Consider the following 14463-nt stretch of genomic DNA (forward strand, 5'->3'; position numbering starts at 1 on the left):
TTCTTCTTTTTTCTTTTTCCTCCTTTTTTTCTTCAAATTTCCTTCACTTCTCAGGAAATTTTTTGGTGTTGAGTTATGTTTGGGAGGAAAATATTGTTCTGTTTTAATTTCTTTTATTTTTCTTTCTATTTCATTTATTTCATTTCCATTTGGGGATAAAATCTTGTTCTCTCTTTATTTTGTCTTTATTTCTCTCTTTATTTCTATCTTTTATTTCTTTTTCATTTACTTTCCTTCACTTGGAGATAAAATGTTGTTCTATCTTTCTCTTGCCTTTACTTTTATTTCCTTTCCTTCCATTTCTTCGTTTATATTCTAATTCTGCTATTTGTTCTATCTTAATTCCCTGTTCTTTTTCATTTACCTTCCCTTCCATTTCTTCATTTATTCTTATTCTTCTTTATTCTTACTCCCTTTCGTCTCCCTCTTTCTCCTTCTCTATGGAAACATCTTTCATATCTTAATTCCTTCTTTTTTTTTTTTTTATTTTAATTTTCCACTTCTTCCTTCATTCTTCATTTTTCTTCCTTCTCTCCTTTCTCTAGGTTTCCATTTCTCTTTTTCTTCTCCATCTCCTTTAATGTCTATATTTATTTCCTTCTTTCACTTTTCATTCCTTTATTTATTCTCCATTTTCTCTTATTTTCATTCCTTCTCGTCTTCCTTCTCCTTGTTCTCCTTTAATCGGTTTTCTCCTTCCTTTCCTTCTCTTTTTTCCTTTCTTTTCACCTTTCCTTTCTTCATTTTCTTCTATCTACCTTATTCTTTTCCTTCCCTCTCTCTTTACTCTCATCAATAATATTTTTATCAGAGGGAAAAAGGGGAAATATCGAGCAATGTAAGGATATAACTCTCTCTCTCTCTCTCTCTCTCTCTCTCTCTCTCTCTCTCTCTCTCTCTCTCTCTCTCTCAATAACAATAATTTTCTACTTCATTCACAACTGTTCCTTTCTTTTCTCTTTCCATGTTCTCTTCCTTCATAATAATCATCACCCTCTCTCCTTCCCCTCTTCTCCTTTCCACAGCACCAGCCACAGCCTCTCCCCTCACTCTCCCTCTCCCCTCACACAATACCAGGAACCAACCACCCACCTCTTCTTTCCCCTCTACCACACCAGCCACCACCATCGCCACTTCCTCTCCCCTCTTTCCCTCTCCCCTCATATCCCCTTTCTATTATTATTCGCAGAGCCACGTGTCTCATCAGAAGGAGGAGGAGGGGGTGAGGGGAAGGAGGGGAGGAGGAGAGGAGTTGCCGGAGCAATAAGGAAGGGGAGATGAGGGGAAGCGAAGGGGAGTTTCAACCTTACCGAGGGGAGTTGAAAGTAGTTATCTCCCAGCAAACTACATAATTGGTGTATTGGTTCGTCGCGCCTCTGTCTAAGCTCCCCTCTCCTCCTCCTCCTCCTCCTCCTCCTCCTCCTCCTCCTCCTCCTCCTCCTCCTCCTCTTCCTTCCTTCCTGAAAATGACGTGAGGAGGATGGGGAGAAAGATAACTGTTTGGAATGAGAAGAATGTGAGAGAGAGAGAGAGAGAGAGAGAGAGAGAGAGAGAGAGAGAGAGAGAGAGAGAGAGAGAGAGAGAGAGAGAGAGAGAGAGAGAGAGAGAGAGAGAGAGAGAGAGAGAGAATATTATATCTACATATCATAAAGGAGAAAAAACTTAATATATGAACTCTATAAAGATGTCACGTGAGAAATTTATTACACTAAAGTAAGCGTATTATGATTCTCTCTCTCTCTCTCTCTCTCTCTCTCTCTCTCTCTCTCTCTCTCTCTCTCTCTCTCTCTCTCTCTCTCAATAATCAACGCTTCAACTTTCATTATAATATGTTAATGAGTTTACTAATTATGAAAGGAGCGAGTGAATGCTCTCTCTCTCTCTCTCTCTCTCTCTCTCTCTCTCTCTCTCTCTCTCTCACATAATCAGTTATTAGTTTAGTTTAGGCTTCGTTAATTGTTTTTTTTTCTAAATTTTCGTTGTGTGTGTGTGTGTGTGTGTGTGTGTGTGTGTGTGTGTGTGTGTGTGTGTGTGTGTGTTACTAATTACGGCCACTTCAGTTACCATATATTCTGACTTTTTTCAATGGCATTTCTTGTCTAAGCATTTTAATTATTCCACATTATTATTATTATTATTATTATTATTATTATTATTATTATTATTATTATTATTACTCTTACTCTCTCTCTCTCTCTCTCTCTCTCTCTCTCTCTCTCTCTCTCTCTAACCACCAGTTCAAATCTCAACCAACCTGCTTTTAAACTTTCTATCAAATCATCACGAAGTATCTGCTCCATTCCCTCCTGTTTCTCTTTTTATCAATTACTGTCACATCGCTTATCATCTTTTATCATTCACTTTTTCACATCTCTTCGTTCTCCCGCACCTAATCTCATCGCTGCGGATTCATTAAGCATCGTTATTTTCTCTCTTCACTGCATCCCTTTTTTTTTTTTAGTTTTCATTGTTTCTTTTCACTTTCTTTCGTCGCCCGGCCATTGTTGCCTCCCCTGCAGTTCCCTTTTTAATTGCGTTCATTTGCTTCCCTCCCTATTTTTCCTCCACCCTCATTTATTTCCTTAGTTTTCTTTCTCTCTCTCTCTCTCTCTCTCTCGTTCTTTCTTTCTTTCTTTCTTTCTTCTCCGTGTCCCTTGTCTTGTCTCTGTGTCTGATTTTCCTTCCTTCCTTCCTTCCTTCCTTCTCTCTTCCTTCCTTTCTTTTTGTTTTCTTTATTTTCTCCCTGTTTCGTTCCTTCCTTCGTTTTCTTTCGTGTTTTTCTTTTATTAATTTGTATTGCTTTTTTCCTTCTTTATCTCTGTAATCTTGTCTATTATTATTATTATTATTATTATTATTATTATTATTATTATTATTATTATTATTATTATTAAGTTATAGTTTTATCTTGCATCTCTCTCTCTCTCTCTCTCTCTCTCTCTCTCTCTCTCTCTCATCATTATTTCTCCGCCCACTTCTCCTACACATCCTCCGTCCCTCTTCCTTCTTCTTTTCCCTCCTCCTCCTCCTCCTCCTCCTCCTCCTCCTCCTCCTCCTCCAATACACAACTCGTCAATAACACCAATAATAAAAACTTCTACATAAGCTCTGAAATATACATACCATCTCACCACCTCTCTCTCTCTCTCTCTCTCTCACCCTTCCTCTCCCTCTCCCTCTGTCTCTCTCTCCCCTCTCCTTCTCTCCCCCCCTCTCTCTCTCTCCCTCTCTCCCGCGCCCCAACTGTCGATTCGAAGGCGATATTAGCATCACCACCAACTGAGCCAATGATTTGTGAGAGAGAGAGAGAGAGAGAGAGAGAGAGAGAGAGAGAGAGAGAGAGAGAGAGAGAGAGAGAGAGAGAGAGAGAGAGAGAGAGAGAGAGAGAGAGAGAGAGAGAGAGAGAGAGAGAGAGAGAGACCATAGAGGGTTGAAAATAAATCAAAAGATAGACAAGATAAATAGATATGGAGACAGACAGACAGACAGACAGACAGACAGACAGACAGACAGACAGACAAACAGATGAACAGAAAGACAGACAGACGGACAGAGAAGCATACAGACAGACAGACAGACAGACAGACAGACAGACAGACAAACGGACAAATATATAAAAAACAGACAGACAGATAGACAGACAGACAGACGAACATTGCAAGGAAGGGAGAGAAACTTTTAAAGTGTTAAAGAGGCAAAGAAAGAAAGAGGAAAGTAACGGAGCCAAGAGTTACGGGGAGAGGGAAACTCGAGAGAGGAAAATGAGAAGGAAAGGAGGGGAGGAGCTGGGGAAACTTGGGCTGCCGTGAGAAAGGGGAAAAGTATCGAGCATCAAGGAGGATTTGAGAAGGGAAAAGTGGTTGGGGGAAAAAGGTGGACTTGACAGAGGGGGAAAAGAGGGGAAAAGGAGAAAAGTAATAGTGGGGATTTGGGTGGGGGAAAAAAGGAGCATGGGAAGCTATTTTAAGTAAGGATGGAAGGGGAAGAGAATTTTGAGTTGATGGGATAGAAATGGAAGGAGGAAAACAAGAAAGAAATTAAAAAGATAGAGTCGTAGGAAAAAAAACAGGGAAAGGGAGGAAATAAAAAAGGAGGATTTATAAAAGGAAAAGGAACGTGGAAGAGTATTTCAATAAGAGAACGGATGAGAATTGGAGGAAAAGAAAATAAAGGAAAAGGAAACAAGGAGGAAGGATACAATGGGAAAAACACGAAATTTTACTCCAATGTTGAAAAAAAAATAGAAAAAAAAAACTTACCTAAAATTACAAAATACTCGAATAGAAAAATAAACACAAAATTTTACCTTGTGTGTGTGTGTGTGTGTGTGTGTGTGTGTGTGTGTGTGTGTGTGTGTGTGTGTGTGTGTGTGTGTGTGTGTGTGTGTGTGTGTGTGTGTGTGTCGCCCTTGTGTTACATCTGTCATGGTTGCTACAGCTGTGCGGGCAGCTGGGCGGGGTGTGGGGCGCCTTTCCCCTCCCCTCACCCCTCCTCAGTCTCTTTTATAAGCAGCCCCCTTCACTCCCTCACAAACCAGCCCTTCACCACCTCCCGACTCCCGAGCAGCCCCTCACACCACCACTCACGGGAACTAGCCCCTCCAACCTCACTCATTAACAAGCACTTCAGCCTCTCATAAACTAGTCCTCAGCACCTCTCACGCTCATTAAGCCCGTTTGGCCCCTTCATCCCTGACTACTAGCCCTATAACCCTCATTCCGTACTAGCAGCCCCTTCAGCCTCTCATTAACTAGTCCCCAGCACCTCTAAAGCTCATTCCAGCCCCTTCACCTTTAACTACTGGCCTCATAACTCTCATTCCGCACTAGCAGCTTATCAGTACCTTGTAAATATTACCTTGTAGTCTTATTCCTCTTACTAACACCATCGTCACCTCACAGTTCAGTTCCTTCATTTCCTCATAGTTTATTTTAGCTGGTCTTATACGTGTACCTTTCAAATAAACCCTCATTGTTTCCTGATTATTTCTACTATTTCTATTTCTACTATTTCTACTACTTCACTTTTTTTATATATTTCTACTATTTCTACTGCCTTACCATTTTTTTCATGACCTATCAAGTCCTCCCCACTATCCACATCTAATCAATATAATAACTTACTGATTATTTCTACTTCTACTATTACTATTTCTATTATCCACGTCTTTGTCTTGTTATCTTTACGTCGCTTCATCTTATCTCATATCCTCTCATATACTGAATAAGTAGCCCAGGCACTCACAAACCCTCTTGAAGCCTTAAGAGTGAGTAACCTCCTGAAGAAGACCTGAAGCTTTTATATTCCCTCATGAAACGTCCCTCTGCCTTCCCTCGTCTTTTTTTTTTAGCTATGGACGCCTCCTTCGGGAATAACACCTCACAGCCTCCCACTTCATGAATTTCCATCTCGTGTACCGTCAGCTGTGCCTTCAGTATTTCTTTGTCTCTTATCATCTAACTTTCATTACTTTTTACCAATTTTTATTTTTATTTTAGAGTTTTTTCTAGGTAATCTGTTTGGACCTTGTTTTTAATTACGTGACTCGCTGATTTTTTCTCTCTCTCTCTCTCTCTGAAGTGCTGGAAAGAGCAACATAAAGCCACCTAAAGTACCGCCAAGCCACGCCACATAAGCCGCTTTACTTGCCATTATTAAAAAGAGTCAGAATTAAGAGCGCCACTCTGAAAACCTTGACGGCGCGACGGATGGAAAAGAAGGGATAGCGCAAAGATTAAATCATTGCTACAGAAACGCTATTTTTTTTTTCTTTTTTTATATCAGCGAATGTACTGAACCCTGGATGTAATGAAGAGGAATTTTCTTTTTTTTTTTCTGTTGTTGTTGTTGTTTTTGCTTTTTCAGTGCAGGAAAAAGGAAGAAGAAAAGTACAGACAAATATAAAATTGAGTAAAACAACAACAACAACAACAACAATAATAGTAATAATAATAATAATAATAATAATAATAATAATAATAATAATAATAATAATAATAATAACAATGATTTTTTGTATCTATTTTTTTAATACAAAGCATTTTCTCTTTTTTATCTATCTGTCTATCTACCTGGCTAAATACCTCTCTCTCTCTCTCTCTCTCTCTCTCTCTCTCTCTCTCTCTCTCTCTCTCTCTCTCTCTCTCTCTCTTTGTAATGAGCGAGTGATGAGCCCGGGCGTCTGATCTGCAGGATTTGCCGGTATTTGAGTACAGGTGAGGGAGGCGAGGCACCGATCACAGCCGCGCCTCATCAGCGACGCAGGTAAACAGGTAAACAGGTGAGCACAGGCTAAACTAAACACCTGTAATTCCTGCTGTAGTCTCGTCCAAACAGCGCGTCGAGTAAATAATAAGTTTGTAAATAGTAAATAAAAAAGTAATGTTGTCTACTGTATGTTTTTTTTTTCTTTGTTTATTTTTGGTGAGTTTTTTTGTTGTTATTGTTGTTGTTGTTATTTTCATGATTATTATTATTATTATTATTATTATTATTATTATTATTATTATTACTACTATTATTATTATTATTATTACTACTATTATCATCATTACTTGCCCGGCTTTCTTTCCATGTCAGAAGAGGAACAAGAACAAAAACAAAAAGAACAACAACAACAACAACAACAACAAAGTATTATAATCAGACCATTTTTCTTTGCGTGGTGAGAACACTAGTAGCAGTAATAGTGATGGTGGTGATGATAGTGATGAAGTTAATAGCTAAAATAGTATGGTGGCGATGGTGATATATCTAAAACTAATAGTGGTGAAAGCATTAGCGATAGTGGTGATGAAGATAGCAATAACAGTGGTAAGGGAGGAAGTAATGGTGATGAAGTGCATAATAATGATGACAGCAATAGTGACAATGATGATGGTGGTGGTGACAGTGATAAAGTTAATAGTAATAGCGATGAGGGGAACAATGGAGGTGGTGATGACAGCGGTGATGGTGATAATGATCGTGATGGTGACCGTGATGGTGGTGATGGTGATAGCAACGAGGAAGGGAAGACAGACAGTACGAGTAATGGTGGTGGTGACTGGTAAAGTGGTGAAGGTCATTTGTTTGTCCAATAAGATAAGTGTTTGTTTGTGGGTGTGTCAAGGAGAGAATATTTACACCTACACACCACGACTTTCCCTCCTTGTACCACACACAAACACACACACACACACACACACACACACCAACCCACCACCACCACCACGACCACCACCACCACCACCAGCCGCCACCCGCCGCCTCTTAGTGCATCGATCTCAGCTACACTCCACACCACTACAGTAGGGAGGGTGGGTTTCATGTGCTTCCCCCGGCTGCTGTGTGCCTCTGTGCCTTGCCTCGTGTGCTCCTGTGGTCAATAGCTTGTTTCGACTCGTGTCCTAGTGAGTCGCTGCTTCCTAGTGTGATTTCTTTGGGTAATTGGTGATCTGTTCGGCTCATGTGCTAGTGTGTCGATGATTTTTTTAGTGTGTTTTTAGTATTTGGTGATTTGTTTCGACGTGTGTGCCAGTGTGCCTGTTTCCTAATGTGTGTTTTTTTTTTTTTTTTTGGGGGTATTTGGTGATCTGTGGTGACTCTTACTGTTATTTGTGGTTTGTACTGTCTCTCTCTCTCTCTCTCTCTCTCTCTCTCTCTCTCTCTCTCTCTCTCTCTCTCTCTCTCTCTCTCTCTCTCTCATGTTTTATTTTCTTTGTCAGTTTTCCTTTTTGGTGATTTGTGGTGACTTTTTACTGTTATCTGTGGCTTGTGCTCGTTAATTTGTCTCTCTCTGTATTTTTTTCTCTGTACTTTTGTTCGTTTGTGAGTTAGTGTGCTTGTGTGTGTATGTCTGTGTTTTATGGGGTGTTTTGAGTGTATGTGTGTGTTTGGTAATATTTTTCCTTTCTTGGTGTGTTAGTGTGTTTGTCATATTTCTCGCCGTTTCAATGGGTTTCCGCCGTGTTTTTTTTTTTTTTTCGTTTAGTTTTTGGTGTTTTCTTTGTTTTTCTATGTGTATTTTATAATTATATTTGCGTTTTCAGTGTGTTTACAATATTTCTAGTGCTTTCTTTGTTCTTCCAGTAACTGATAACGCGTTTCTTGTCGTTTTCTTTGTGTTTTAGTATGTTTGGAATCTTCCTAACATGTTCATCTTTGTGTTTATCTTTGTTCTTATCTTTGTTGTGTTTATCTTTTACTTTCGAATCATTTCTAGTGTTTTTCCTAAGAATTTCCTTATATGCTATCATATTTGTAATCCGTCGAGCATATTTTTGTCTTTTTATTGGGAAATCTGAGTTATTTTTTTTGTTTTATTAATTATACATCTGTTGTAATATATGTAATCGCAAGTCTCCTACAGTGTTTCCTTCAGTGTTCTAGTGTGTTTCCTGGTGTTTGCTGTGTGTTTGTTGTTGTTTGGAGCGAGTCTCACTTCCCCTCCCAGTGTTGTAGTGTCACGTTTCTGGTTTCTAGTTTTTCTTTGTTTTCCACGGTGGCATCTGGTGGGTTTGTAAGAGCTTCAATACGAGTTTAAGTTTGAATTGCATCTCTCTCTCTCTCTCTCTCTCTCTCTCTCTCTCTCTCTCTCTCTCTCTCTCTCTCTCTCTCTCTCTCTCTCTCTCTCTCTCTCTCTCTCTCTCCCCAGCCATTACCTACTTAAACTTCCTTTTCTCATGAGTTTGCTACAGAAGACTTAGGAAGAGGAGGAGGAGGAGGAGGAGGAGGAGGAGGAGGAGAAAAAGGAAGAAGAAGAAGAAGAAGAAGAAGAAGAAGAAGAAGAAGAAGAAGAAGAAGAAGAAGAAGAAGAAGAGGAGGAGGAGGAGGAGGAGGAGGATGTTGGTAATTTAATACAGTAGAAAAAAGCAACGAACATGAAAAATCTAAGCTTGTGTACGTAAATATGTAAGTACAGGAAATGTTTACGTGTGTGTGTGTGTGTGTGTGTGTGTGTGTGTGTGTGTGTGTGTGTGTGTGTGTGTGTGTGTGTGTAATTCACCACGGTCGTCTGCTGGTTACCCAGCCAATCTCCCCCATTACGGAGCGAGCTCAGAGCTCATAGACCGATCTTCGGGTAGGACTGAGACCACAACACACTCCACACACCGGGAAAGCGAGGCCACAACCCCTCCAGTTACATCCCGTACCTATTTACTTCTAGGTGAACAGGGGCTACACATTAAGAGGCTTGCCCATTTGCCTCCCCGCTTTCCGGGACTCGAACCCGGACCCTCTCGATTGTGAGTCGAGCGTGCTAACCACTACACTACGCGGTGTGTGTGTATGTGTGTGTGTGTGACAGAGAAGAATGCATGTACGTGTATGATTAGTTGTGTGTACGTGCTTAGAAATATGTGTACGTGTTGAAATATTGGGTGTAAATATTTTAATATGGTAGGTATGTGGAGTAATGATTGTAGTAGTAGTAGCAGTAGCAGTAGCAGTAGTAGTAGTAGTAGTAGTAGCAGTAGCAGTAGCAGTAGCAGTAACAGTAGCAGTAGCAGTAGCAGTAGTAGTAGTAGTAGTAGTAGTAAGAATAGCATCAACATCAGTATTGATTTTGTAACTAACTGCTCTAAGAAAGACAACAATAAATATCAACACGGACTGATACTCTTTGGTGAGGCGGAAACAGAAAATACCAAAGCGTACATTGAAAATAACTGTGTGTGTGTGTGTGTGTGTGTGTGTGTGTGTGTGTGTGTGTGTGTGTGTGTGTGTGTGTGTGTGTGTGTGTGTGTGTGTGTGTGTACGTTTGATCGCAAAATTCCCCGGCACACTATTTCTTTGTAAAAAACACTTATTGATTTCTTTAATAATTATATACATTCCCATTATCATTTTATTCTATTACTATTTCATTTATTGTCATCATTCATTTTAGTTTCCTCTTCACCAACACTGTCGTCATCATTTCGTTCTAAATATATTCAGTTAACTACAAAATAAATATCTTTCCTATTGTCAACATCATTATTTTATTACTATTATAATCAGCACCATCAATAATTTTCTCTCCATCATCATTATTATCATCATTTCCATCATTTTATTACAGTTATCACCAACACCATTATAATTTTCCCATCATCAGCATTGCCATCATTACCATTTATTACTATTATCATCAGCACCACCAGTAATTTTCCCATCACCAGTACTATCATCACCAAACATTCCATATCACAACTACTTCACAACGGCATCACCACCAAACATCCTAATTAACACCATCATCACCAAACATTCTACATCACCACTAACTCACAACACCTACCACCACCATACATTCCAACAACATTCACGTCTTTCCCTCCTCTGAGATGCACAAGGAGGGATGGCAGAGACGTGCACTGCAGCAAACCACAGCTCCACGATCCACATGGCTATACCAGTGCATTGCTAAGCCCTTTCAATACTGGGCCACATTTTTCACCTCGATATTTCTGTACTATTAGACCAGTTTATTGACATTAGCAAGGGTGAAGCCAGAAGATTAATAGCCTGAGTCTTCACTATCTTAATCACCCACATAAGTTTCTGAGGCTGTGTAAAATCACCAAATAGAGAGCAGAATGAGTATAGAAACGCGCCATGGTAAAGAAGTGATTAAACCGTCGTCTATACAAGGCCCACCATATTAAGGAGCCCAGACTCACTGCAACCCCGCCTTGTATATATGCACTGTGTTGATTATCCTTTGTAAACGTAAAAATATAATACAAAAAAGAAAAATATATAAATTCATAAAAAACGTAGAAATATATATACAAAAGAATCATCACGAAATATATCTCATACTAGAGTAATATTCATCCTTGTATTATCAAACACTATAATAAAAATACAAAGCTGCTATTTTCTTCTTTCACGAACGTTTAGATACACTGAAAAATACATAAAACCATAAAAAAAAACGTAAAAATATATATAAAAAAAAGAATAATCACAAAATACAACACCTTATACTACAGCAATATTCACCTTTGAACTACTAAACATAATAAAAATACAAAGCTGCTTTTTTTTCCCTTTTTTTCACGAACCTCGAGATACACTGACTTCATTATCTATTTTACATCATAAACACCTTTCTTTCCCTTCATTTTAATTCGTACAGCATTCACCAAGAACCACAGTCTGTCAGTTCAGTGAAGAAAGAAAGATACATTTACCTTAGGGTGGTAATGTGGTGAACGGTGTGCATGTGGTGATGATGGTGGTGATGGTATAGTGGTGGTGATGAACAATAAAAATATAGTATGTATATAGTAGTGGTGAATATTGTGTTAAACTGAAATGGTGGTGGTGGTGGTGGTTATGGTGGTGGTTATGGTGGTGGTGGTAGTGGTGGTGGTGGTGGTGGAGTGAAATAAAATGGTGCACTGACAATACTTAACCAAACCCGCTAAAAGAGGAGCAGTAGGAGGGGGAGTTCAAGTAGGAGGAAGAGGAGATGAAGGAGGAGGAGGAGGAGGAGGAGGAGGAGGAGGAGGAGGAGGAGGAGGAGGAGGAGGAGGAGGAGTTTAGTAAAGCGAGGCAGCGGAGAGGGGAACAACCATCAATATTCCTCATCAATATCACTAATTCCTCCTTTATTCCCTTCCCTAAATCTCCCTCTTCTCTTCTTAACCTTTACTCTCCCTCTCCTCCCCTCCCGCGCCCTTCCTGCTGCCTTGCCTTCCTCCCCTGCACGCCACGGAGATGTGTGTCCCCTGCGGCAGAACTGTGTGTGTGTGTGTGTGTGTGTGTGTGTGTGTGTGTGTGTGTGTGTGTGTGTGTGTGTGTGTGTGTGTGTGTGTGTGTGTGTAGCTCAAGGTAATCTGAGACGGTGGTGACGTGACCTTTTTTTCTTATTGTTTTAATTACAGGAAGGGAATTGTAATTATGATGACGCGCGTGTTTCGTGTTTCGTCTCCTTCACTGAGGTCCGGTTGGTGGGTGTGAGTGGATGTGGTGAGGGAGGGATTTTTGCTAGCGTGGTGATGACTTGCTGACAATTTGATGATGACATTCACACGGACAAAAAGTCGGACAGACAGTCACGTGTCATGTTTCATACACGGTAACAGCTCCATCACGACAAACATGAGGATAATCCACGATCATTACCACCATTCATCCCACAAGGCAGAAAAAGAATTATTATAATAAAGTCCCTGGCCAGCCCCCTCCCCATGGCGGCCGCCGCGCCCCACCGCCCCTCCCGAGTGTTGCTGACGCCGCTGGAATCGCTCCTCACCGCGCCGCCTCGAGTGTTCCCGCCGAGATATAATCTCCGGCGCTCGCCCCGCCGCGGCCGGCGGGCGGGCGGGCGGGAGGCGCGGCGGGAGGCTGGTGCTTCACTTACTTGCAAATCTGGGGTCTGAGGTGGAGGTGCCGTACCAGGAGGCGGAGGCCGGGGTGGCGTAGTGGGAGAGGTCCGTGTTACAGTACTGGTAGGTGGAGTGAGTGCCGAACTGCGCCATGTGCGCCATGGGGCTCATGCCGTACGGGTTCTGCATGGCGGCGGCGAAGTCGTTGACGGAGGCTGAGGCGGCAATCCCTGAGGCAGCAAGGGCACCGCTACTGGTGCTGCTGCTGGCACTCGAGCCACGTCCTGCTGCTGCTGCTGCTGCGGCTGCTGCTGCTGCTGCCACGTCCACGGTCGAGGCCAGCGTGTCCAGAGGGCTGAGCAGGGAGGTCACGGAGAAGGGCTGGCTCGACCTGGGGCTTCCACTCATGACCTAATACCCCAACATGGTCATGTGTCAGCGCTGCCCTCGGGTGACGCTCGCCGCGGCGCCTCGACACCCCAAGCCAGGGCCCCGCCGCGTCCGCACCGCCCAGGGCACAAGGAGGGCAGCGAGGGCGGCTGGTGTTAATGGCCAGCCAAGCGGTAAACAGCGTCAGGAGGAGCCAGGTGAAGGAGCGAGCCCCTGAGGTTCAAGAGGCCCCGAGGTGAGTAACAAAAGAAACGAACTCGACAACCTCAGTATTGTAAAAGTCAAGAGTCACCTTGGGCCAATCGATGATGAGACACCTGCGGGGAGGGGGCGCCGCACCTCCTCACTGGCGCCAAAGATATGGATCACAGACTGGATGGCACTCTTGAGTCACCTTCAGGTCAAGAGTTACACTGGCGGCACTACGGATAAAAGTGCGTCCTCACAAGGGCTCGGCACCTGATCACTTGTGTTGTGCCCGCGGCAGAGGCGGCTCGCGGCTGCGGACGTCTTGTGGCACGTGGCTCTCACAGTTTTTACTGAAGGCTCGTTACAGTTAATGCTGTATGAGAACGAGCAAATGAGCTTAGATCTGGCTTCCAGTAATATGATAGCACTGGCTTGATAGCGAGTGGAGATTGGAGAGCACTCTGAGCCTTCCGACATTTTCCTAACCAAGCTCAACTTTACATCTTGCCATCAGGGGGCGGAGCGATTGGACTCGCGAGCCATTGAGCGCGCGTAATTTCCTGCGAGGGCGGAGTTTGGGCTCGGTTCAACCAATGAAAACGCGGTAAGCGACGTCAAAGTCAAATCCCACCAATCAATAGCTGAGGCGGAAACACTTAATATGATTGGCTGGTCTCAAGTGCCTCCCCACTTGAGATTGGTCCATAGATTTGGAATATTTGTGAACTCACTGCGGGGTGGCTATGAGAAATAACAATGAGAGGAAAAAGAACGAATACAAAACTGAAAAGAGACTGTTTTACAGACGAAAAGAGCAGAATAGAGAGACGTTGGCCTGTGCATTAATATTACATTACAGACAGTCGACCATGTTGGGGGGCGCCAAATTAACGACCCTTTTGTCCCCCCTCAACGACCTCCTCCCGCCCTGTAGCGCCTGTAGCCTTCTTCCCGCCGGCGCCACGGCTGCTGCTTCGCCGACAGGCCCACCGGCGGACGAGAACCGCTGCCCAATGTAATAACCTGGCCGGGAGGTTCTGCAGGAGGCCCGGCGGGAGACTAATAACAAAGGAGGCAGCGAGGCGAGAGCGTCCACCATTACCCCCCCTTCCCCCGCCCCTCTCCGCCCCTCCACCCCATCCCCCCCGCCAGGTCCTGCTGCGGGGAGAGAAAATGCTTCCCAGGTGACCTTTTTTGGACCATTACGAGTGGATACCGTGATCTTTGTCCCTGTAACCCCCATCCTTCCCCCCCCTGTCTCTCTCTCTCTCTCTCTCTCTCTCTCTCTCTCTCTCTCTCTCTGGTCGCTCACTCGCTGCTCCCCGCCTCGCCTTGTTCTCAAAACGCTTAATTCTAAACGTGGGAAAAAGTAAGCCATGGAAAACGACCCCCATGATTTGATCCACCAAGACTCATCCACACCAGTACACTCGCCTCTCATCCAAACCACTCCCACTGACATCCACCCACGCCCCCCTCAGTCGCTCCTCATCCACACATCCAGACCATTGCACCACGCCACGCGCCACGAGACATCCACTCATCCACGCTACTCCTTCACTCCACTACCCAATTCATCCAC

General features: G+C 43.0%; 1 protein-coding gene across 1 annotated transcript in view; it reads right to left on the minus strand.

Moving 5' to 3' along the window:
* The window catches only part of LOC123507139 (homeobox protein Nkx-2.4-like), a 47574-nt gene extending 33815 nt beyond the window's left edge, over positions 1-13759 (minus strand). Inside the window, exon 1 of the mRNA XM_045259754.1 lies at positions 12338-13759. Coding sequence (XP_045115689.1) covers positions 12338-12710 — 373 coding nt within the window. The 5' untranslated portion in view covers positions 12711-13759. The remainder of the gene's footprint in view (positions 1-12337) is intronic.
* Between the last annotated feature and the right edge of the window lie 704 nt (positions 13760-14463).

This window comes from Portunus trituberculatus, chromosome 21 (assembly GCF_017591435.1).
Source record: "Portunus trituberculatus isolate SZX2019 chromosome 21, ASM1759143v1, whole genome shotgun sequence".
NCBI classification, from domain to species: Eukaryota; Metazoa; Arthropoda; class Malacostraca; order Decapoda; family Portunidae; genus Portunus; species Portunus trituberculatus.